The sequence below is a fragment of the Hyaena hyaena genome, unplaced genomic scaffold (genome assembly GCF_003009895.1).
Source record: "Hyaena hyaena isolate Hyena2069 unplaced genomic scaffold, ASM300989v1 scaffold_90, whole genome shotgun sequence".
Classification (NCBI taxonomy): domain Eukaryota; kingdom Metazoa; phylum Chordata; class Mammalia; order Carnivora; family Hyaenidae; genus Hyaena; species Hyaena hyaena.
This window is the reverse complement of record NW_024080722.1, coordinates 1188823-1215159: the sequence shown is the minus strand read 5'-3', so window position 1 is coordinate 1215159 and position 26337 is coordinate 1188823. Positions and strand designations below refer to the sequence as shown.

Here is a 26337-nt window from a genome sequence, read left to right as displayed (position 1 = left end):
TGACACTGGACAACTCAATTCACCTTACCCAGGGTCTCTAATACCTATCATAATTCTGAAATCCTTTGATCCTGAAGCTAAATTTATTTTCAAGGTGGCCCCTCCCACTGAATGCTACAGAAACAGATGATGGGTGTTGGAGAAAGGAAACTCTTACTTACCATCATGGGGCATATATTAAAAGCCTTTCTAATTCCAATCACAGCAAAGGCTGTCAGATATAAAGTGTTCTCCCGGGCTTCCACAGGCAAGGTACCCTACAAGTAAGTAATGTTTTAAAAGCAGAATGAAATGGTGTCCTAATAGTAAAATGACCTGGGTCTAATCTCCGTTTTGGGCCTAATCTCCCCCTCTCCCTGTATCATCATTCCGGTTGGACAGCTTGCCATTTCTCAGTAAGATCTGGGTCTTTCTTACTTGCATATGTTCACATGCCTTTCTCCCCTTCACCTCCCCACTCTGAAGCTCCAACTCATACTTCCTCACAACAAACTCTCCCCCTCCTGTGAGGGACGCCTAGGTGGCTCAGTTGGTTAAGCGGCCGACTTGAACTCAGGTCATGATCTCGTGGTTCATAGGTTCAAGCCCAGTGTTGGGCTCTGTGCTGAGAGCTCAGAGCCTGGAGCCTGCTTCAGATTCTGTGTGTCTCTCTCTCTGCCCTCCCCTGCTTGCGCTCTGTGTCTCTCTCCCTCTCAAAAAAATAAACGTTGACAAAAAAATTAAAGGGGTGCTGGGTGGCTCAGTCGATTAAGCATCCGGCTTCGACTCAGGTCATGATCTCATGGTTGGTGGGTTCAAGCCTGGTGTCTAGCTTTGTGCTGATAGCTCAGAGCCTGGACCCTGTTTCAGATTCTGTGTCTCACTCTCTGCCCCTCCCCTGCTCACACTCTGTCTCTCTTTCCCTCTCTCAAAAATAAATAAACATTAAACATTAAAAAAATATATATATATATATATAAAGACCTTGTGAAAATGCTACCTCCTCTCTGAAGCACTATTCAGCCTCTGTTCTCTCATGGGCAGTAACATTTCAATGTGATGCTTACAAGCCCTTCCAAAGTGTCCTCTATTTACTTCTCTAGTTTCATTTCTAGCCACTCACCCCCTAGCCCTCTTAGCCTCAGTTATTTGAGTGACCCTCCCTCTCTCTCCACTTCAAAATGCCAGGCATGTGGTTTGCGCCTGGCGGAACACTCCTCCCGCCTCCCTCCTACGTCTTTCCCAGGACCCTTACCAAGTCATGTTTTTCAATTCCCTCACATCAGATTAGATCCCTTGCTTTCAGTGAAACCGTATTTCCCTTTTCTTACCGTGCATCACACACTTGAAATAACTTGCTCGTGTCTGACTTCTCTGCTAGAACATAAGCTCTTTGGCCTCGGTGACCACATTAGTGTAGTTTGCTGTTGTGTCTCTACCATGCAGCATTTAGTGCACATGTAATAAGTGTTTCTTGTATTGATAAATGAATGCACACAGTTATATGTAGATTAGTGTTGCCAGTATGTACAGCCTACTTTCCTTACCAGTGTGTGAGCTTCTCTGTGGCAGGCCATCCTTCCCACACCTCCTCCCAGATTATGCTCAAAATAGACCCTTGCATGTATTGGGTGCTCAGGGAATGGTTGTTGAATAAATATGGATACAAAGATGGGTGGATGGACAGATGGATGGATGGATGGATGGATGGATGGATGGATGGATGGATAGGTGGGCATCTTAAGTAAGAAACTGATGTAGTATTTTACTCTTCAAATAGCATCTGGATGGTGTCAGTTGCCCTCCATTTTTGTGGGGGTCCTAATCTGCTATTGGTGCAGCAGAGGAGCATTATGGGTCCCCTGTTAGCCAGGGCACCATCTATGCCTGATAGCATGGAGAGGGATTGGATTAGGGCAGGCGAAAAAAAAAAAAAAAAAAAAAAACAGTCGAATCCTAAAGAAACATTCTAAGGAGTAGAAGATACTATAGTGATATCTTGGAGAGATACTATACTTAGTTTGTAATTCAAGTTTATAAGTANTAGCATCTGGATGGTGTCAGTTGCCCTCCATTTTTGTGGGGGTCCTAATCTGCTATTGGTGCAGCAGAGGAGCATTATGGGTCCCCTGTTAGCCAGAAAAAAATCTAAAAAAAAAAAAAAAAAAAAAAAAAAAAAAAAAAAAAAAAAAAAAAAAAAAAAAAAAAAAAAGCTGTCGAATCCTAAAGAAACATTCTAAGGAGTAGAAGATACTATAGTGATATCTTGGAGAGATACTATACTTAGTTTGTAATTCAAGTTTATAAGTAGATTCTAACCCCAAACAACACTTTGTTGCAGTTTAATAAATGGACCCTTATGTCTCTCACCAACAAGATGTAAATAAGGTCTCACCTTTCATGACACCACCTTGCAGCCTTGACCTATGAGAAGGCTCTGAACTTTAAGTACAGATCCTCTGCCAAGGGTATATGGACAGATTAGTACCCTGTACCTGTTCTGAGATCTCTAGCACTCACACCCCTGAGCCACCGATGCCTGTAAATTTTCTGAAGAGCAGGACGAGAACTTTCATATTGGCCTGTATGCAACAGGACTTTCTTAAAGGGTTACGTATGTTTTCTCTTCTTCAAACTCCTAAAATAGGATGAGAACAAAACTCAAACTTGTAAATAAAACTGTTGCTAATCTGTATATTTGGTTTCCTTACCTGTAATTTTATTGGTTGATAGTCTGAATTCTCCTTGAAAGATCCATTTTCTAGTTGACAATTCTCCACCAGCCACAATAAAGTATTACAAATTGAATTTTGGTTCTGTTCTATGTATTTATTTAATTGTCCAAGTACTCTTAAAGCAAAAGCGGTTAACCTGTAAGACAAATCACATGACTGATATTTAGATGTGCTATCCCTATGGGTTCCCAATTTATAGTGTGTTTTAGTTAATATAATATTTATTCTTTAAAGGAAAATAATATTTTTTTTTAATTTTTTTTAGCATTTATTCAGTTTTGAGAGACAGAGAATGAGTGGGGAGGGGCAGAGCGAGAGGGAGACACAGAATCTGAAACAGGCTCTGTGCTGACAGCTCAGAGCTGACGTGGGGCTCGAACCCACGAACCGTGAGATCATGACCTGAGCTGAAGTCGGATGCTTAACCAACTGAGCCACCCAGGCACCCCAGGAAAATAATATTTTAAATCATACAGTTCTAAATTAAGTTGTCACCATTGCATAGGTGAAGAGAAGATTTTAGGAAGATCTCCAAAAACATTCAGTCAACAAATGTGAATATCATATCTTTTGTGATTGCAGTATTGTTAACGAGCACACAAACTAAAACGTGGTGCCTGATGATTAAAAACAAAATTACTCTGAAGTTAAAGACAATAGTGGTGAAGCAAATAGTTTTGAGTCAGGACATGGATACATGAACATGAGACATTGAAGAGGAAAATCCTAAAACTCAAGATTGTAAAATGGGTAAAGCTGTCTAATCTAACATCTTATCCAAGGCCTGAATTTCCTTCCCCAACATTTATGGGAGTGTTTACCTTGCTTCCCCTTGAGCCATGCCATTGATGCAGAACTCACTACCTCACAAGGAAGCTTGAGCTCTCATGATTACTGAGGTGGTTTTTTTGTTTTGCTTTTTGAAGCAATTTCAGTCTCTACTAAATCTCTTTTTTTTAAAAAATATATTTTTATTTATTTCTAGGAGAGAGAGAGACAGCATGAGCAGGGAACGGTCAGAGAGAGAGGGAGATACAGACTCTGAAATAGGCTCCAGGCTCTGAGCTGGCAGTCAGCACAGAGCCCGACACGGGGCTCGAATCCACGAACCGCGAGATCATGACCTAAGCAAAAGTCGGACGCTTAACCGACTAAGCCACCCAGGCGCCCCACTACTAAATCTCTTAAAGAATATGTAAAAGCATCTAATTCATAACCCCACAATGCCTCTTACTCCCTTCTCCCGCCTCTGTTCCCTCACTCTCTGAGCGGCCAAGAGCTACCCACTCTTCAGCTCCTCAGGTGCTTCTGAGTCAGCCCACTTGGCTGTCATCCTAACTTAAAAACACTTATTTTCATTTTTCTTTCTCAAACAAATGATATATTATTCTATGTACTTTTTTTCTTTCTTCCTTATATTTCTCAAAAAAATATTTTGTAAGTATTCAGGTACTGACGATTTTCTTCTGTGTATACATTTCTCTGAAGGAACTTGTAGAGTTGAGTCTGGGGAGGTACCCAAATATTTCTGTGTTTCTGACTGAACGCTGTCTGCTCAGTCTTGCCTAGAACTCTTGAGAGGTGTCTATTGAGAGGTGTCTCCAGGCATCTAGTCCCCAGCTGCTGCTGTGCTGGTTTCCAGTCTCACCAACACCCACCCTTTGCATCCTGGTTGGTATCCTCCAGTCAGCACGTTCCAAAGGTCTATGTGTCTTTTAAAATGTGCCACCCACACATCATTACACCCACTTCTAAGGTACAATCCGTGGGACTTGACGACTGTTGGATATAGAGCCAAAAGGAAGGGGAAGATTCAAACTTGTATAGAGTATTGCTGCCCACATACTAAGGAAACAAAAACAAAATAATGAATGTGGCATGGATTATGTTTGAAGGGCCTTTGACGCCCAAATCCCTAGAAATATGGATCTGGAGCTTAGGAAAGAAGTTGGGCCTTGAGACATTAATTAAGGAATCATCTTTGTAGAAATTATGGAAAGTATGGGCTAAGATGAAATTGCACAGAGACAAACTACAGAAAATAAGAGGGTCAAGGATGAAATCCTGGGGACTCTAGGTAGTTAAAAGGGCATAATATAAAAGTCGATTATTCCAGATTGTAAAATCCTTTTTTTTAAAAATGTTTATTTATTTTTGAGAGAGAGAGGACAGAGCGTGAGCAGGGGAGGGGCAGAAAGGAAATGAGACACAGACTCAGAAGCAGGCTCGGGTTTCTAGCTGTCAGCACAGAGCCTGATGCGGAGCTCAAACTCACAATCCATGAAATCACAACCTGAGGCAAAGTTGTACTCTTAACCAACTGTGCAACCCAGGCGCCCCAAATGCTTAAAAATGTTCACATAGTGGGCTCTACAAAGCACCTGACACACCATGTTTTCATCAGATATTTCATCAGCACATGATAGCATTTTTTGAAAGCAGATTGCCATGGAGACTTTCAATTAATTCCAAAGAATTCAATTTCCCTCAAATCATCAGAAATAAGGAAGTTATTACACTTCACTGAATAAGCACTTAGTGAGCACCTGCTATGCATCAGGTGTGTACCAGGCACCAGGAACACTTGGAACTGCCCACGTGGAGAGTACATTCTAGAAGCAAGACAGACTAAAGTGAGATAAGTAAGAATGTTAATGATAGATTTTCAGGAGAAAGGGAATGCATGGGATGAAATGTTGGGATGAGAATGGAATTAGAATGATTCACAGAGACCTTGCTGAGAAGGCGACTTTTGGTAAAGACCTGAGGGGGGGTAAGGGGACTAGCCACTGATGCCTGGGGAGGAGCATTTCGGACAGAGGGAACAGTCAGTGCAGAGGCCCTGAGGTGGAAGCATGCCTGTATGTTGAAGGAACACCGAAGAGGCCAGTAGGGCTGGAGTGGAATGAAAGGGAGAAGTGGGGGTGCAGCTGGAGAGGTGAGGCGAAGCCAGACCATATAGGGTCTTGTGGTTCACAGTAAGAACTTTGGTTTATACCCTGGGTAAGATGGGAAGCTCCTGAATGACGTGGCCTAACTTATGTTTTTTTTTTTTTTTTAAATATTTTTATTTATTTCTAGGAGAGAGAGAGAGAGACAGCGTGAGCAGGGGAGGGTCAGTGAGAGAGGGAGTCACAGACTGAAACAGAATCCAGGCTCCGAGCTGGCAGTCAGCACAGAGCCCGACGCGGGGCTCGAACCCACGAACCGCGAGATCATGACCTGAGCGAAAGTCGGACGTTTAACCGACTAAGCCACCCAGGCGCCCCGCCTAACTTATGTTTTAACATGGTCACTCCAGCTGCTGTGTTCAGTATAGACAAAGAGGGGCAAGGCAAGGGCTGAAGACAAAAGACAAGAGGAGGCTAGGGCAATAATCCAGGTAAGAAGAAATGAGATATTACTGGGCCATTAAAAAGAATGGAATCTTGTCATTTTCAACAACTTGGATGGAACTAGAGTGTATTATGCTAAGCAAAATAAGTCAGTTAGAGAACAACAAATATCATATGATTTCACTCATGTGTGGAATTTAAGAAACACAACAGATTGCACATAGGGGAAGGGAAGTAAAAATAAGATAAAAACTGAGAGGGAGGCAAATCATGAGAGACACTTGAATACAGAGAACAAACTGAGGGTTGCTGGAGGGGAGGTGGGTGAAGGGATGGGGTAAATGGGTGAGGAGCATTAAGGAGGGCACTTGTTGGGGTGAGCACTGGCAGTCATATGTAAGCTATGAATCACTCAATTCTACTCTTGAAACCATTATTACACTATGTTGACTAACTTGGATTTAAATTAAAGGAAGAAAAAAAAGAAAAAGGAAAAGAAACAAGAGTGGTTTGGACCAGGATGGTGTGGTGGGGTTGGTGAGAAGCAGTCTAGTTCAGGATATATTTTGAAGGTACAGCCAGAAGTATTTGCTGGATCAGACGTGGCTTGTAAGAGAAAGGGCAATGAAAAATAACCAGACTTTTAGCCTGAGCCACTGGATGAATGGACTTTCCATGAAGATTGTTATTCTTTAGTTAGATAGGTAACCATTGTACGAAAATGCAAATCAAAACCTTTATACTTACCAGGTGCTAGCACTGCTGCCCTTCCACACGCTGTAAGAATAGTCAGCATTTCTGTAGGACATGATGCTCACCATCCCTATGGGGCACCAGAGAAAGAACACAGTGCTTCACTGACCTCTACTTCTATTCACTGACCTCTACTTCTATGCACAGAGTGCTTTATCGGCTCCTGGGAATGGTAAACTTCCTTGGGGGCTGGGCAGCATGCAGGTGCTCTGTGGCCAAGATTAAATTTCTCAAAAGAGGTATATGAATCGCTTGGAATGGGAATTATCAAGTAGAACATTCTGAGCTCATTCAAGGAGGAAGGAAGTGCTCTGTAGAGGCTGGAATGCAGATGTCTTGTCCCTCATCCAAGCATTTTGGTGAGTTAAGCCAAAATGCTACAGAAAGTGGTGTTTATTTATGCAGTTGTGTCTACTTCATGATTTTCCTTCTGTAGAAATGCTTTTACAATTATGTGCTTGTATAATGCATAAAATTATATGTTAGTTTAACTGAACCATTGGTTTAAGAATCACAAGATTTTTAGGTAGAATTTGCAAAATGAATTTTCTTTACCTTCCTTTAATTTTTTCTTCAGGTTCTCTTTTTGAGTAAATGAATTAGTAGAAAAAATGTTCCAATTGCTTCCTGCTTCCAGGTAGTGAAAAACATAGAATACTGGGACCACACTCATCAGTTCTGCTTCTGCACTCCCCTTGGGGAGGTGGGTAAGAATGTCGATGCCTTCCTGACTCAGAACTGTAGACATGATCTCTCCTATAAGCAGTCCTGTAACAAACAAACAAACAAAAGCTCAAGGTAGACACAGTCAATTTCTATCAGCCTCTGAGTAATGTTATATTTTAAACAGAGAGAAGACTTGGGGCGTCTGGGTGGCTCAGTCAGTTAAGCGTCTCACTTTGGCTGAGGTCATGGTCTCGTGTTCATGAGTTCAAGCCCTGCATTGGGCTCTGTGCTGACAGCTCAGAGTTTGGAGCCAGCTTTGGATTCTGTGTCTCCCTCTCTCTCTCTCTGTCCCTCCCCCACTCACACTCTGTTTCAGTCTCAAAAATAAACATTAAAAAAATTTTTTTTAATGAGAGAAGAGCAACTCTCTCTGTTCTTTCCTTTTTATCTAAGCAGTTGAATTACTTCTCAGCTGGGGAGAGACAAAAAAGATCTGGTCAGGAATATGGATTTAAAAGAAACACCAAGGAGCACCTGAGTGGCTCAGGTGATTGAGTGTCTGACTCGTGATTTTGTCTCAGGTCACAATCCCAGGATCGTGGGATCAAACCCCACCTCAGGCTCTGCACTGAAAATGGAGCCTGCTTAAGATTCTCTCTCTTCCTCTCCCTCTACCCCTCCTCTGCTCTCTCTCTAAAATAAAAATTTTTTAATAATTAAACGAAAAGAAAGAAACAAGAAGAATAGTCTTAAAAATACCACTTGAATATGGTGGTAAGATGGTATAATGTAGTGGGTAGATTTCTGCATAGAGGACATGGCAAATTAGTTGTTGTTCAACTGATAGCTTTAGACACTGTAAATCCTATTAATCAATTGCTCCCACAAAGCAAAGCAAAAAGCCCGGACTATGGAGGCTTTGTCCATAACTCACCATGCGATGTTGGGCAAACCAGTATTTACATATCCAACAGGACTGCACATGACTTAAAAAGGTTTTCCCTGGGGTGCCTGGGTGGCTCAGTCTGTTTAATATCCAACTATTTTTAATTTTTTAAAAAATTTTCCTTTAATGTTTATTTTTGAGAGAGAGAGAGAGAGAGAGAGAGAGAGAGAGAATGAGTAAGCTGAGCAGGGTAAGGGCAGAGAGAGACACACACAGAATCCAAAGCAGGCTCCAGGCTCTGGGCTGTCAGCACAAAGTCTGATGTGGGACTGGAACTCACGAACTGCAAGATTACAACCTGAGCCGAAGTTGGATGCTGCTTTTTTTTTTTTTTTAAACTTTTTTAACATTTATTTTTGAGAGAGAGAGAGGCAGCACGAGCGCAGGAGGGACAGAGGCCGAGACACAGAATTGGAAGCAGGTTCCAGGCTCTGAGCTGTCAGCACAGGGCTCTAACCCAAGAACCAGGAGATCATGACCTGAGCTGAAGTCGGACACTTAACTGACTGAGCCACCCAGGCGTCCCTAACCATCCGACTCTTGATTTCAGCTTAGGTAGTGATCTCGAGTTTTGTGAGACTGAGCCCTGTGTCATCGCTGACAACAAGGAGCCTGCCTGGGATTCTCTCTTTCTCCTTCTCTCTCTCTGTCCTTCCCCCACTCATACTCACTTGCATGTACTCTCTCTCTTTCTGTCTCTCAAAATAAATAAATAAACTTACAAAGAAAAGTTTTCCCCAGTACTAACATTCTGTGAGTCCAGAGCTCTGAGCTAAAATGCAGTCAGGACATTCTATTATTTTGATGATATGTTATTGAATTATAAATTCAATAGAGACCAGGGAAAACCTGCCAAAGCTGCCCCTTCTGCAAATGTACCAGACAGGAGAGAACCCCTTGGGGACTGATGTTTCGGCGGAGCAGTGCACCTATAGTGAGGCCATGTGGAGGTCATAAAGCCTTCTCTGGAGCAAGCATGGTTGCTAAGATCATGAAAAGTTTTAGAGAAGTCTTTGGTGTCAATCATAGCCCCCCACTGTCCATCATGGGAGAATGAACCTCTATTTAAATCAGGCCAATGGAAGAAGACAATTGGAAAAGTGGTTGGGGGTTTGAAGGTGGAAGAACTAGAGATGAATTTGTAGATGCTGCTGAGGAGAGAAGAGAAGAAACAGAATCATCAGGAGGATATTTGATGGTAGTTTGAAGCATAACGTGAAATGAGAAATAAAACTGGCATATGTCAATTTACCTTTTACACTCACAATCCTTTTGACTTTTGTTTTGGGGACCAAATCTAATGGTATCCTGAATGGGAACTCTTTTCGTCTACTAATGACACCTGAAAATTAAAAAAAAAATTATTAGATTGGGGTGCCCGGGGTGTTCACTTGGTTAAGCATCTGACTTTTGATTTCAGCTTATGTTGTGATCTCACGGTTCATGAGATTGAGCTCTGCATTGGGCTCTCTCTCTGCCCCTCCCTCCCTCCCTCCCTCAAAATAAATAAATAAACATTTAAAAAAATTATTAGATTTATACAGGATTCTTGAGGGAACACCAGTAGCAGATTATTTATAATATACAGCTTCCAAGGAATTGCTTTAAAATAAAAGACTCTTTTATAATAACATTAAAATCTAAAAAGGTAGTTAAAAATAATCAAGGATTTTTATAAAACCCTAGGCTTATGTAATCTCTTTAAATAGAGTATTCAATTTAACTTTAGGCTTCTTGGTCATTACAAGATAGGAAATAAATAAGACATATAAATTTTATCCACCAGAAAAAAGGAGTGTGCCTTTATGTCCAAAGAGAGAAAATTATTCTCAGAACTGAAAGCTAAAAATAACTAATGTAATTCCTTTGTCAAGGATACATGGGATTATCTTCATTGGGAAGCATGTCCTGAAATTCTTTCCACTTTCCCTCAATTTAACTTAGACATTTTTTCTCTATGCGCAATAACAAAGTTTTAGCATACCTGTAGCAGAGCATTTTTTTACTTTAATCATTGGTTTATTTCATAAAAATGACATCTATCATTCTCCTGATAGAACACTGAGCACTCTGGTAATCTCTTAAATGTATTGTTATACCGGATCCTACAACAACCCTGTATGCTAGGTCTATTGTTTTTATTTTTATTTTATAGATGAGGAAACTGAGGTTTGGAAAGCAAACTGCTCAAGGTCACAGAGCTGGTGCATATGGAGCTTGGATCCTGAGCTCAGGAAGCTTTACTGCTTTACTGCAGAGCCCAGAGCAGTCAAAACAAAGGGATCCCCCTCCCATGGTCCTGCCAAGAAAGCTTTGAGGACAGGACCCATCCCTTATCAAATGCTGTAATGCCAGCATTTAGCCCAGTCTCTGGCACAGGGCAGATGCCAAAAGAAAATAGTGACATTTTGCCATTTAATGGACAAGCCAGAGGGCTTTGCAGAAGAGACAGGAATGTTCCTCAGGTAACTTCTTTCTTAATTAACTTTAATAAATGCTGAGGATATAATATTGAAATAAAACTCAGTGAAGACATTTAAGAGGTTTGCGGTGTGGCTGGAAGAGTTCAGAAGGAGCTCACTCTATATGTTGCAGCGGGCAGGGCATTCAAGCTTTCTGTGCCTTGCTGTGTTCCTCCGATCAATAGAGGCAATAATATTTTCCTCAAAGGGTTTTTGTGAGGGCAAAAATAATATAGACAAAGAGCCTGGCAAACAGTTCATGCTCAATATGTTGTCCTTAATGATAGTAGGCTGTCTGAAATTGTCTAAATCTGATCCTCCACTATTTTGCCATTGATACCCACCCTTGACTATTTCAATTCTCATTAGCAATAGTGCTCCCAGATGGAAAAGGTATAGATGAGAAAACTAAAACTAAGAGAAGTCTATTTTACTTCTTGTCAGAAATCATGATAGAAGACTCATGAAGACATCACATATAAAGGTAGATGCCAGAGATGGGGTGCCTGGGTTAAGCATCCTACTTCAGCTCAAGTCGTGATCACAGTTTGTGAGTTCAAGCCCTGCGTCAGGCTCTGTACTGACAGCTCAGAGCCTGGAGCCTGCTTTGGATTCTGTGTCTCCCTCTCTCTCTGCCCCTTCCTCACTTGTGCTCTCTCTCAAAAATAAACATTAAAAAATTTTTAAAAAAAAAAAAGCACAAGTCCAAAATCTAACAGCTCACCTAAAAGAGCTAGAGGCAGAGCAACAAGAACGCCCTAAACCCAGTAGAAGAAGAGAAATAGTAAAAATTAGAGCAGAAATAAACAACATAGAGACCAAAGAAACAATTGAACAGATCAATGAAACCAAGAGTTGGTTTTTTGAAAAAGTAAACAAAATTGACAAACCTCTAGCCAGGCTTATCAAAAAGAAAAGAGAGAGCACCCAAATAGACAAAATTATGAATGAAAATGGACTTATTACAACCAACCCCTCAGAAATACAAGCAATTATCAGGGAATACTATGAAAAATTATATGCCAACAAATTGGACAACTTAGAAGAAATGGACAAATTCCTAAACACACACTCACTACCAAAATTCACACGGGAAGAAATAGAAAACCTGAACAGACCCATAACGAGTGAAGAAATCGAATCAGTGATCAAAAATCTCCCAACAAATAAGAGCCCTGGACCTGATGGTTTCCCTGGGGAATTCTACCAGACATTTAAAACAGAATTAATCCCAATTCTTCTCAAGCTATTCCAAAAAATAGAAGTCGAAGGAAAACTCCCGGACTCATTTTATGAAGCCAGCATCACTCTGATTCCCAAGCCAGACAGAGATCCAACAAAAAAAGAGAACTATAGGCCAATATCCTTGATGAATACGGATGCAAAAATTCTCAACAAGATCCTTGCAAATCGAATCCAGCAGCATATCAAAAGAATCATCCACCAAGATCAAGTGGGATTCATTCCTGGGTTACAGGGCTGGTTCAACATTCGCAAATCAATCAATGTGATCCATCATATCAATAAAAGAAAAGATAAAAACCATATGATCCTGTCAATAGATGCAGAAAAAGCATTTGACAAAATACAGCATCCCTTCTTAATAAAGACTCTCGAGAAAGTTGGGATAGAAGGAACCTACTTAAACATCATCAAAGCCATCTATGAGAAGCCTTCAGCTAACATCATCCTCAACGGGGAAAAACTGAGAGCTTTCCCCCTGAGATCAGGAACACGACAGGGATGTCCACTCTCACCACTGTTGTTTAACATAGTGCTGGAAGTCCTAGCATCAGCCATCAGACAACAAAAGGAAATCAAAGGCATCAGAATTGGCAAAGAGGAAGTCAAACTTTCACTCTTCGCAGATGACATGATACTCTACATAGAAAACCCGACAGACTCCACCAGAAGCCTACTAGAACTGATCCAAGAATTCAGCCAAGTTGCAGGGTACAAAATCAACGTACAGAAATCGGTTGCATTTTTATACACCAATAATGAAGCAACAGAAAGAGAAATCAAGAAACTGATCCCATTCACAATTGCACAAAAAACCATAAAATACCTCGGAATAAACCTAACCAAGGATACAAGAGATCTGTATGATGAAAACTATAGAAAACTTATGAAGGAAATTGAAGAAGACACAAAGAAATGGAAAAACATTCCATGCTCATGGATAGGAAGAATAAATATAGTTAAGATGTCATTACTACCTAAAGCACTCTACACATTCAATGCAATTCCAATCAAAATTGCACCAGCATACTTCTCAAAACTAGAACAAACTATCCAAAAATTTGTATGGAACCACAAAAGACCCCGAATAGCCAAAGTAATACTGAAAAATAAAACCAAAACGGGAGGTATCACCATCCCAGACTTCAGCCTCTACTACAAAGCTGTCATCCTCAAGACAGTATGGTATTGGCACAAAAACAGACACATAGACCAATGGAACAGAATTGAGAACTCAGAAGTGGACCCAAAAGTATACAGCCAACTGATCTTTGACAAAGCAGGAAAGAATATCCAATGGAAAAAAGACAGCCTTTTTAACAGATGGTGTTGGGAGAACTGGACAGCAACATGCAGAAGAATGAAACTAGATCATTTTCTCACACCATGCACAAAAATCAACTCAAAATGGATAAAGGACCTGAACGTGAGACAGGAAACTATCAACACCCTAGAGGAGAAAGCAGGAAACAACCTCCTTGACCTCCACCGCAGCAACTTCTTACTTGACACATCCCCAAAAGCAAGGGAATCGAGAGCAAAAATAAACTGTTGGGACCTCATCAAGATTAAAAGCTTCTGCACAGCCAAGGAAACAACCCAGAAAATTAATAGGCAACCAACGGAATGGGAAAAGATAGTTGCAAATGACATATCAGATAAAGGGTTAATATCCAGAATCTATAAGGAACTCACCAAACTCCACGCCCGAAAAACAAACAACCCAGTGAAGAAATGGGCAGAAGACATGAACAGACACTTCTCCAAAGAGGACATCCAGATGGCCAACAGACACATGAAACGATGCTCAGCATCCCTCCTCATCAGGGAAATACAAATCAAAACCACACTGAGATACCACCTCACGCCAGTCAGAGTGGCTAAAATGAGCAAATCAGAGAACTCTAGATGCTGGCGAGGATGTGGAGAAACGGGCACCCTCCTGCACTGTTGGTGGGAATGTAAACTGGTACAGCCCCTCTGGAAAACAGTGTGGAGGTTCCTCAGGAAACTAACAATAGAACTCCCTTATGACCCAGCAATAGCACTGCTAGGAATTTACCCAAGGGATACAGAAATGCTGAGGCATAGGAGCACATGTACCCCAATGTTCATAGCAGCACTCTCCACAATAGCTAAAACATGGAAAGAGCCTAAGTGTCCATCAACAGATGAATGGATCAAGAAGATGTGGTTTATCTATACCATGGAATACTACATGGCAATGAGAAACAATGAAATCTGGCCATGTGTAGCAACATGGATGGACCTTGAGGGTGTTATGCTGAGCGAAATAAGTCAGGCAGAGAAGGACAAATACCATATGTTTGCACGTATAGGAGGATTAGGAGGAACTTGACGGAGGACCAAGGGGGAGAAGAAGGGCGGAAATGGTGGGGGAAAGGGAGAGAGGCAAACCATGAGAGACTCTTGAATGCTGACAAAAACTGAGGACTGATGGATGTGGGGGGGAGGGGGGGATGGGCATGGAGGAGGGCACTTTGGGGATGAGCACTGAGTGTTATGTAGAAACTAATTTGACAATAAACTATTTGTAAAAAAAAAAAAAAAAAATTTTAAAAAAGAAGGTAAATGCCAGAGAGATTAAAACATTTAAAAATTAAATCTGTAAAACCAATAGGATAAAATCTGCAATATCTTTGTGAACTAAGGATGGGGAAAGGCTTCTTAAAGATTACCCCCAAAATATATAATAGCCTTAAAGTAAAATTATAATGAATTTGACCATATAAAGGATTCCTGTTCAAAACCCACTAGGGTTCATTATTCTCAAAAGAAGTACACCAGAGATAAGCATCTTAGTAATGTGCTACCAAAGCAAGCATATCAGAGACAAAAATCAATATGAAATAGACAAGAAAATCCAAACGGAGAGTAGGAAAAAGTGCAAAAGATAAGAAGAGGCAATTCACAGATGGGAAGCCCAAATGGCCAACAAGCATGTGGAGAAATGTTAAAAATCATTTATAATCAGAAGACTCCGAATTAAAACAATGAGACATTTTATGCCCCTCAAAAGTAGCACGTTTTGTTTTATTTATGTATTTTTATTTTTTTAAGTACACATAATGTGTATCTATACACATAATGTGGAGCCCAAACTTAACAACCCTGAGATCAGAAGTTGCAAGCTCTTCTGACTGAGCCAGCCAGACGCCCTCTAACAGCACATTTTAGAGATGCAGGTAATAATACCAAGTGTTGGTGAGGGTGTAGACAGATGGCAACCTTTACGCAATGCTGGTGGCACTGTAAGTGCTCAGCCGTTCTGAAGACCAGTAAGACAGCCTCAGATGATATTTAGGATATGTGTGCCCTGTGACCCAACGGTCGCACTTCCGGACACACAGCTTAGCTGGAGGCTGATGCAGATTTGTAAAGAGAGACGTATAAGGATGCTCGGCATGGTTTATGGTGGTGGAGAGCCTGTCACTAAGAAAAACCGTGGTGGAATGGACTCTGAAACATTATGTAAGAAGCAGTGACTATTTCTTTAAAACAGAATGTTGAGTTTAAAAGCTTGAGACGTAGAATCGGATGTAGGCTAGGATTTGAGTGGCTGTGTGTGAAGGAAGGAAAATAGAGTAGGGGTGGGGAATGCAGGGAGAAAACATGAGAGGGGCCTGCCCAGACCGCCGATGTGGTATGCCAGGAAGAGAGGGGGGTGAGGACATGGACTCCCCGCGGCCCAGGGAAGAAAACATCTGGAAGCAAAGGGCACTTTGGGGAGAGAAAGCAGGAACTAAACATGAGGGCTTGTGGGACCGAGTTTCCACATTTAGTTCTCATTTTCAGCTGATGTCATTCCATTTTAATTACTATTACTTTACAGTGCGTTCTGATACTTCCTTTTCCCTCACTGATATAAATTTTTTTCAGATTTCCAGTGATGTTACTGTCCATTTACTTTTCCAAATACATCTTAGCCTTTTTTTAAAAAACGGAATTCTAGGGATGCCTGGGTGGCTCAGTCAGTTAAGCATCTGACATCGGCTCAGGTCATGATCTCACCCATGTGTGAGTTGGAGCCCTGCGTTGGGCTCCTTGCTGTCAGAGCCGAGCCTGCTTGGGATTTTTTTTCTTTCTCTTTTGCCCCTCCCCAGCTCATGCTCTCTCTTTCTCAAACAAAACAACCCAAACATTTAAAAAATATAATTCTATAAAGTATTATACTGATATAGCAATTCCATTATATAAATATTGGAAGTATTTAATAAAATCTCCAAACTCACTGGACAGGATTACTTGTCATCTTTTCCCTATTTAGCTCTCCAGTAAGTCACAAAGCTGTTTAAATTGAAGTTGTCTAAAACACCAAGGGAAAAAGTCAGATGGCAAGATTGTAAAGAGACATAGATATTACTACTACTACTACTCCTATTGTTTTTATCAAGATTTTTGATGGCGAGATTTATCTCCAGATGAAAGATCATTCCCATCTCATGGCCCTGATGTCTGCACCTGGGATGTGTAAGACAGGGCTGTTTGGGGTATAGGAGACATAAGGGTAAAAAGGAAGAAAAGCCAAAGATGCAGTGGCTCTGAGGCTTGATTTAACTGCATGAGGCCCCAAACCTCAGAATTTGAAATATCTCTACCCACAGATCCTTCACAATGGACAGGTTGGAAGAAGGTCTGTGGGGAGATAAAATTAAAGAAAAAAGTTAACATATGCATGTAGGATGAATTTTTCTTTTTTGTTCTCTGTTGAAGTCATCCTAGGTAAGCTTATGATTCTGAGCTGATTTAAATGTAAGGGTCTGAATTCTTTGCTTTCTCAGAGGAAACCGCTCTCTGAGTATAATGGTCTCGATTGGTAAGTAAACTTTTTTTCTCATCGCTCATTGCAAGAAAAGGAAAATGATGCAATGCAACAAGGTACATTTTAACCATTTAATAAGGACTATGGAAGGCTGTCTTCTGTGTTGTTGAAAAGAATTGTTAATTGAACACATTCTAAATTTCATATATATTATAAATATAACTATTTATATATTTAGTTCATGTATGTATATAATTAGGCCTTAATTAGATGTTCAAATGTTTGCAAAATTCTAACTGTGAGAAGATTCAGAATATCTTTATTGATGGGTAAAATCAGAGAAGCAGTGACAAATGGGTTAGTTGAGTGATTAATCAGCATTATTGTGTTTTCAAATAATGCATGTTAAATAAGTACATAAATGACTTTTGCTTAGGTGTTCTTTGGATTGATGGTTCTATAAGAAGGTATTGTAAATTATTATTATGATAGATACAAAATGACTAGTATACAAGAAAAATCATGCAATTATTACTATTTCAGTGCTTTACACTTAAAACTAATGGAATTATTTTTCTTTGTTCTAAACACATCCAGTTTATAGCACAATACATGCTATCAAGAATGTCAGTGAGCTAAGACGTGGATATTTCTGATCCCAGACAATTAACATTTTGAAAAAGTGTTTCAGGTTACCTATACATTTGAATTTCTAGGGCAAAAGATGACATATAAAATACAAAATCATTTTGCCTACCATAAATACCCCTTGGGTCCAGAGTAACACCAGCGTAACTTTCCTTTTTGACACCTTCTGGCTAAAAAGGCAGAAAACATTCAGTCAGGAATATAATTAAATTTAACTCCCTCAGTTAACTTGTTCCTCATTTAAGTTAACTTGTTCACTGGATTTCAGACACCCCCTTCAAATGACAAAAGAATATAATTAAACTCACATGACCTGAGTTCTTGGATCAACTTGACCACTTTCTGATTGAAAAATCATTTTTTAAAGGCCAGATATGTTTAAGTACTTATATTAATACATGCAAGAATAAGATTTTTGGCTATTCTCATAATAGAGCAAATACTTAAATAAAAGTTATTATAAGCTGGGTAATTGATTTCAGTGCTTTGTATGTAGTAGCTCATTTAACCTCAAAAAATACTCTATGAAGTAGATGCTTTTATTACTCCCATCTGATAGGTGAGGAAAATGACGCATAGAGAAATCAAGAAACTTATCCAATGTCACACTGCTAGGAAGCGGTGGAGCCAGGGTCCAAACCCAGGTAGCCTGTCTTCAGGGTCTGCGCGTGGAACCACCACACAAGGACGCACAGAGCACGCCTTGCACAAAATAGGTCCGTATACATTTACTGAAGTTATTTCATGGCTGAAAACCGCAACCAGGGAACAAAGACCTAAGAAGGCCCAGTTCTGTCATTAACTAGCCAAATGACTCTTGGTAAGAATCTCGATCTTAGTAAGATAACATGAAAACACTCAACAGACTATGTGGGTAAATAGTACTTTAATAAATGATAGTTTTCTTCCTCTTTTAGCCTGTTTACTCATTTGCAAATGGAAATTTTTTGTAGACTATAAATCCTAAACTGTAAATGCATGGGCTGTGTCTTATCTATTTTTCTATCTCCAGTACCTGGCATAATGTCTGGCATGTAGATTTTAAGACCTTCTGAAGGTGTTAGGGGGGAAAAGCCTGAAAGGCTTTATACCAAGTTGTTAAAGTTGGATATTTCTGGGTGTGGATATTCTGGATATTTCTGGGTGTGGGAGTTATCAGTGATTTTCATTTTTCTTCTCTGTGGTTTTTCAGTATTCTATTTTTTCTACAATAATCAAGTATCATTGTTTTATTTAAATTTTAAAACACCACATCAGACTTCAGGGAAAGTTACTAGAATAGTAAAAAAAAAAAAAAAAAATCTGAGATAAGCTCCCCCGCAGTTTCCCACAAATGTTAACATTTTATTACATTTACATGATTCTTCTTTCTGAACCACTTAGTAATAAGTTGCTGAGATTTTTTTCAGACTGAAAAAAGTTGGGTTTTTTTGCTGTTATTCTTTTTCTTTCTTTTTAAAAAATTTAATTCTAGTGTAATCAACATATATCGTTATATTAGTTCCAGGTGTACAATATAGTGATTCAACAGTTCTATACATTACTCAGTGCTCATCATGATAAGTGTACTCTTAATCCTCTTCACCTATGAAAAAAGTGTTCTTAAAGAGAATCAGAAAAAGCATATTTTTCTTACCACCACTCGTAATGTTTTTACTAAAATTTCTTTTCCAAGTGAAGTCTCCAGTGAAAAGTTGATGTTGTGGAGGCCAATTTCCAGGGGAAGCACGCTGAAGGTCACCAAGTGACTGGAGGAACCTTCTACTGTCTGGAACAGACATTTGGAGGGATTCCTGCCCTGGTGGTCAATGGCTTGTCTTCCTGATGTACAGATCCCCTCCACGGTAGACATTTTAACACAGAACTGAAATATCACCAGTAAGCAGTTATATTAAAACACTATCATAAGGAAAGTATGCCCAGACTATGTTCATCTGGATACAAACTCTCCCTGATATTTTTCCAGTGTTAAATAATCCCTTACATTCTAAGGCAGAGGAGAAATGTGTATCAAAATCCTTATACAATTTTAACTAAATACACAAGCAATTACTTGACACTTTGAGTCTTATAATCATAGAATTTAAATATATTTCAATTTCAGGGGTGCCTGGATGGCTTAGTTGGTTAAGCATCTGACTCTTGGTTTCGGCTCAGGTCTTGATCTCATGGTTCATGAGTTCTAGCCTCGCATCGGGCTCTGCACTGACAGTGTGGAGCCTGCTTGGGATTCTCTCTCTCTCCCTCTCTCTCTGCTCCCCCCTAACCCAGCTTGTGCTATCTCTCTTTCTCTGTCTCTGTGCCGTCCCTTCTCATGCTCTCTCTGCCTCATAATAAATAAACTTAAAACATTTTTTTGATTTTAAATATCTACTTTTTTTGCATCAAAGTACGAGGGTAATCAATAGGAAATATTCAAGCATAGCATATACAACATTAGGAGAATGAAATGGAAATATGCCTTCACAGAGAAAGGAATTGGTATTTAATCTGTTGGTAATTACAGTTTATCTGAGTATTTTAAAATGGAATGTTATGGCATTTAGATTCTGCTATATTTAGAAGTTTGATATAACCAGTTCATTAAAAATATTAATATTTAAATATTCCAAAGGTTATAGATTTGCATATTTTTTTTGAACTTAGGATGAAAAATCTTAAATGCTAATTCAAAATTTGTCATTGGGGCACATGGCTTTCCCCTCAGCATTTAGACAGCATGTAAGCAAAATTTTTGGAAACCACTGAGAATGAAATTAGAGCTTTAAAAAAATATAATTACATGGATGGAACTGGAGGGTATTATGCTAAGCAAAATTAGTCAGTCAGAGAAAGACAAATATATGACTTCACTCATGTGAGGACTTTAAGATACAAAACAGATGAACATAAGGGAAGGGAAGCAAAATAATATAAAAACAGGGAGGGGGACAAAACATTAGAGACTCTTAAATATGGAGAACAAACAGCGTTGCTGGAGGGGTTGTTGTGGGGGGGTCTAAATGGGTAAGGGGCATTAAGGAATCTACTCCTGAAATCATTGTTGCACCATATGCTAACTAACTTGGGTGTAAATTAAACAAGAAATACATTTAAAAAAATAAAAATATAGCTAGATTTCTGGGCACACTGAGTTCCCATATAAAGTTTTGTGACTATGATTTTCAAACAAAATCAGTTACTCTATTTTGTAATTCTCTTTGGCCGTGTGCTGGCAAAAAGAAGAGAAATGGTGGGTTCAACCATGGTCAGAGTTTTTCAGGGTGTGTACCCTGGAGTGAGAGAGAATTAAGGGAATTAACATGATTTTAGTTAGTGTACTTTATGATTATAGTGGTAGTTTATGGATTCTAACCTGGACAAGGAGTGAAGTAAAGGTAGAAGAGAGCTAAGGAATAACAAAAGCGTAAGGAAGTCAAGGGATTAGAGGTTTCAGTGATGTGCAGGCCTGTAGCTACAAAGTAACAGGGTGCATTGTCTGAAATAACAACTTTCAGAGGGGATGACCAGATCTACAAAGAGAATATGAGAATGAATGGCGAAGACAGAGACAAGGAAAGGATTGTCAGATGCAAGACGATCAAGAAATTCAGAATTCAGGGAAACTCAAAATCCTTTCTCTGAGCCTCTTCGGCACACTGATTATATTACAGACTTGTATTCTTCCTTAAATTGGAGTTGTAAGGATACATGTCTTAAGTCTGCCTTTCCTCATCTGTTCACTGAGCTGAATTTTTGTTTTTTGTGTATGTGATCATTCCATTGATAGAATTCATATAAAATCAGAGAAATCTTCCTTTTTCCATTTATCTGAACATATTGTAAATACCTACTTACCCGTATACCAGACACTCTGTAGTTGTAAACAGTTCCTTTCAATTGGATCTGCTCCCCTCGTACAACAGAATATGGTATATTCATTTCCAGGAAGACATCTTTGAACACCTGTGCCTTGAGAGTATCAGCAACACATATACCTTCAGTCCAAAGTGAAAGCAAAGTAGAGGCATATTAGGGAATTCCTATAATGCCTTATTAGGACTACTATGTCTCAGAATTGCTTTCCTTCAAGAAAAAAGGAATACTGTATCATGTTTTTCTCTGTACTGTGATGTCCTTGAATTTTCCACTCATTGATTTTTATTTCAATAATTATCAGTATTAATAGAAAACTTCATTTCTCCAACAAATATTCAATTTTATTTAAGGCATGAGAATGTTTATCAACTCAAGTACCAAATCCTTTTTTAGATATTCATTATCAGCTCTATTTAATGGGTATAAAATTTTGATTGTGGAAACCAAGATTTCAAAGAAATAAAAAATGCAAACAAACAAATAAAACCAACTCTGAAGTTATTCATAAAGTATCTGAGCTAAATCACCACAAAAGGGAACTAACCGAAGGGAAAAGTAATACATTTGCTTCTAACTCCACTCAAGCTCTCAGTCACTGAGAAAAGCAAAGGAAATGGGAACTTGACATCAGTATTTATAAAATGATGGTCAATATGGTCAAAGATATGGACATATTCAACTCTTTTTGTAATATATTAAAAAGATATTTAACAAATGACACCACTGAAGTCCTGGGTGAGCTATATAGATTATAACAACAACAAAAAAAACAACAAAACAAAAACGCATTTTGCTAATGAAATCACTCCTTAAATGAGTATACAGCGTAAGTTTGCTTACCACTATCTGAAATGCCAACACCTTGAATTTCCCAGGTAGTTAGAGAATCAGGTAGCACAAACTGCAATTGGCTTCTGAAAGTTAATATGTTAATATTCAAATACAGTGAAACATTGATTAGCCCAATTTCCCAGCATTCTCTAAACAGAATTTTTGCTGCCTACTGCTTTAGAAGCAAGAAAAAAGTCACAATTAAAAAAAATGACATCAGATACTAAGGAAAAATCAAGCAGGAAAAATATATTCATTAACCCTCCTACTTGTTCCTTGTTTTTAAATATTTCACTTGTATAATGAGAATTCAAATTTAGAAAGATGCCTTTGAAAAATCACAAATTCAAAACATACAGAAAAAATATTTATTATGTGGTATATTCTAAAATGGAGAAGTAAAGTAATGCATCTTAACACTGCTCATAACAAAGTCAACATAACTAAGAATTTCTTTTTCTTAATGTTTATTTATTTTGAGAGAGAGTGAGAGTGGGGGGGAGAGAGAGAGAGAAGGAGAGAATCTTATAAACAGGCTCCATGGTGTCAGTGTAGAGCCTGACCTGGGCCCAATCCCACGAACCATGAGATCATCACCGGAGCCAAATTCAAGAGTCAGATGCTCAATCGACTGAGCCACCCAGGTGCCCCCATAATAAAAAAAAAATCTGATTAAGATTAAGCTTATATATTTATATCTTTGACCTAACAAACAGCTATTGTCCATCATCTCTGAGTCAGGCATAGCACTAAATATTGAATATGCAGCACTTACAAGATACAGTCTTGTTCTCAAGTAGTTTATAGTCTAGTAGAAGAAACAGTTAAGTAAATAAATTGTAATTCACTGTAATAACTGTACCAATAAAGCATTTAAAAAGTTCAGAGGCAGTGTGCATTGATTCAACACATTCAAGCTGGACCCTATGCCAGGTCCGGAGTATAAAACAGTAATCTGAATTTAGTCTTTGCCCTGAAAGTATCATTTTCATGTGGAAGACAGGCAGGTAAACGGGCCATCGTAATAGCATGATTTAGGCAGCAGGGTTGATTGGTAGGGGTAATTAACCCAGACGCTGACAGGGTGGGGGAAAGGGGTGGGAAGGCTTACCAGAGGAAGTGCTGGCCCGGGGGCAAGGCCAGCTGAATGGACAAGAGAGCATGAGGTAGAGACGAGGAGATCCATTTTAAGACTGGTGCCAGGCTTGGGCCTCAGGGCTTGAAAAGTCAATGCTTTGAGGCCCCAAAGAACGGTGATGCTCAGGGACTCAGCACTGTTCCTCACTGCCTCCAGTGCCTGGGACAGAGTCAGCATTCCACAAGTGTGTTGAAAAGCAAGAAGAGGGGCGCCTGGGTGTCTCAGTCAGTTCAGCGTCCGACTTCGTCTCAGATCATGATCTCATGGTTCATGGGTTAGAGCCCCGCGTTGGGCTCTGTGCTGGCAGCCAGCTCAGAGCCTGGAGCCTGTTTCAGATTCTGTGTCTCCCTCTCTCTCTGACCCTCTCCTGCTCACGCTGTCTCTCTCTCTCAGAAGTAAATAAAACATTAAAAAAAATTTAAGAAAAACAAGAAGAGAATCTTCTTAATAATCAGTTTTTATAATACAGATATTTCAGGATGAAAATGCCTGCTTAATTCTCTCTCTGCCTCTCCTCTGTTCTTTCTCTCTCCTTCAAAAGTAAATTTTAAAAAGAAAAATAAATAAATAAGTAAAAAAAAGCAGTGCCTGGGGAGTTAGTTGGTCAAGCATTGGACTCTTGATTTCAGCTCAGATCATGATCTCAGTGTTCATGAGTTGGAGACCCATGTTGGCTCTGCACTGACAATGTGGAACCTGCTTGGGATTCTGTCTCTCCTTCTCTATCTGCCTCTCCCCTGCTCTCTCTCTCTTTCTCAAAAAAAAAAAAAAAAAAAAAAAGGAAAAGAAAAGAAAATAGTTGCTTACTGTAGCATATAGCACATACCTGTGCTCAGTAAAGGCTTACTAAAGCAGGATAAAATTAAATAGAATAGTACCCTTCCTCACCAAGAGTTAATTTTGCCTTGGAACCAATGACCACAGCAAAGCACACATTAAAAAAAAAAGAAAAAGAAAAAGAAAAAAAAGTAAAGCAAATAAAACAAAATTTAACCAAATGGTATATTGTCTTAACTCTTAAATAAACTATTGGGAAATGGGTAGTTTCCAGATTTTTGGCCATAATATTTGTATTTTCCCACATTTTTCAGAGGAATGTCAAAGAAGTATAATACCTTCTGGGGACATGATGAACTTCCCATAACCAGCTTTCTGGAAAATAGCTTCGTATTTCTGGCTTGCTCACTGGTAACAGGGTCTTTATATCTGGGGGGGGCAGGGGGAGAAAGTATATGTGATTATGAAAAAACAACATGAATTTTACTTAGAGCCGAATTTTAAAATGTGGGTAGACATTAATCTATAACTTAAATATTTCCTGAAAGGCCAATGAAACATTTTGTTTAATAATTTCAAAATAGAGCTTTATAAATTTTTTTAATGCTTATTTATTTTGAGAGAGAGAGAGAGTCAGAAAGCAGGTTGGGGAGGGACAGAGAGAGAGGGAGACACATAATCTGAAGCACGCTCCAGGCTCTGAGCTGTCAGCACAGCTGACAGCAGACATAGGGCTTGCACCTACAAACCATGAGATCATGACCTGAGCCAAAGTCAGACACTTAACTGACTGAGCCACCCAGGTGCCCCACAAAATAGAACTTTATTTATTTTTTAATAAAGTTGATTTATTTATTTTGAGAGCGAGAGAGCACAAGCAGGGTAAGGGCAGAGAGAGAGAGGAGAGAGAGAATCCCAAGCAGGCTCTGCACTGTCAGCACAGAACTTGTTGCAGGGATTGAACTCATGAACCATGAGATCGTGACCTGAGCTGAAGTCGGATGTTAATGGGCTGAGCCACCCACAAAATAGACGCCCCACAAAATAGACGCCCCACAAAATAGAACTTCAAAGGTCTTGGAATTTCTCCACTGATAGCACTGACAGAATAAATAAAGCATAAAAATATCTTCAATGATTTGTTTCTTCAATTGCTAACTGTTTAGTGTTCCTGAGATTACAAAAGATATGGATCAATCTATCAAGTCATTTGCATTTTTACAATTACTGTAATTGTGTTTGTGTTATGAAATAAGGACGGTTTACATAAGGGAAATTTATTTCTATTTCCCTTAATAAAATGGACAGAATTTCTGCTTCTGTCCAAGATGCACTGATAAGAGTTACTCTTCTGCCTTAAAAAACATTAAACAAACAAACTAAACTAAACTAAAAAAACCAGGCACATTACATAAAACAACAGTTTTCAGACATGAGAGCGTAAGTGACCCAGGGCCATGATTCCTGAGAGAGGGAGACTGATTCGTTGAACCCTAGAATTGTCCAGATTTTCTGTCTGCAGGGAGTTTGCAGGCTGCAGAGCAGGGCAAGAAGCTCATGTAGACCTTTGCAGAGTTGCAAAACCCAGAGGAGTTTTGGGAGGCCAAGCTGTCTAGAAAGAGGGGTAGAGTGGAGCACCAGAGAGGTGGGGACGGGGGGTGGGTGGGAAGAAGCAGAAGCTCAACAGTGGAAGCCGAATCCGATGACCATAGTTGAAAAACTGGACAATGAAAAATATCTGTACTAGATGGTTTGTGAAGATGCTCCTTGAAATAAGCAAACATCTGAAAACCACCTAAATATATCTAATAACATGGTTTTGAGAAATGGCCACAAAAATTTATGTTTGCCGAAATATATCCACTCGGATAGATGCTGCTTAAGACATACTGTTAAGAGAAACAATCAGATTCTGAAATGAGAGCTTTTGTTCCTTTTGTTCTGATTACGTATAAATGCAATGAAAGCCCTGAAAGTTCTGAAAGCATATTAATGAGAGTTCTCTAAGTCCTGAAAACATGTTTTATGGTTGAAACAGAAATACGATTTCATCTTTTGTGTAAGTACACTTAACCTCATGATTTAGAAATCATTTGCTATATTTGGTCAACATAGGCATCAACAAATTTTTTTTTTTTTTTTTTTTTTACAAATAGTTTATTGTCAAATTAGTTTCTGCATAAC

General features: G+C 39.3%; 1 protein-coding gene across 1 annotated transcript in view; it reads right to left on the bottom strand.

The window, feature by feature from the left end:
* The window catches only part of C5 (complement C5), an 88358-nt gene that overhangs the window by 26233 nt on the left and 35788 nt on the right, over positions 1-26337 (bottom strand). The window contains exons 18-27 of the mRNA XM_039234608.1: positions 24492-24582; positions 22248-22321; positions 21387-21526; positions 19186-19413; positions 17659-17719; positions 9667-9756; positions 7358-7570; positions 6797-6872; positions 2691-2850; positions 162-257 (exon numbers count right to left, since the gene is read on the bottom strand). Coding sequence (XP_039090539.1) covers positions 162-257; positions 2691-2850; positions 6797-6872; positions 7358-7570; positions 9667-9756; positions 17659-17719; positions 19186-19413; positions 21387-21526; positions 22248-22321; positions 24492-24582 — 1229 coding nt within the window. The remainder of the gene's footprint in view (positions 1-161; positions 258-2690; positions 2851-6796; positions 6873-7357; positions 7571-9666; positions 9757-17658; positions 17720-19185; positions 19414-21386; positions 21527-22247; positions 22322-24491; positions 24583-26337) is intronic.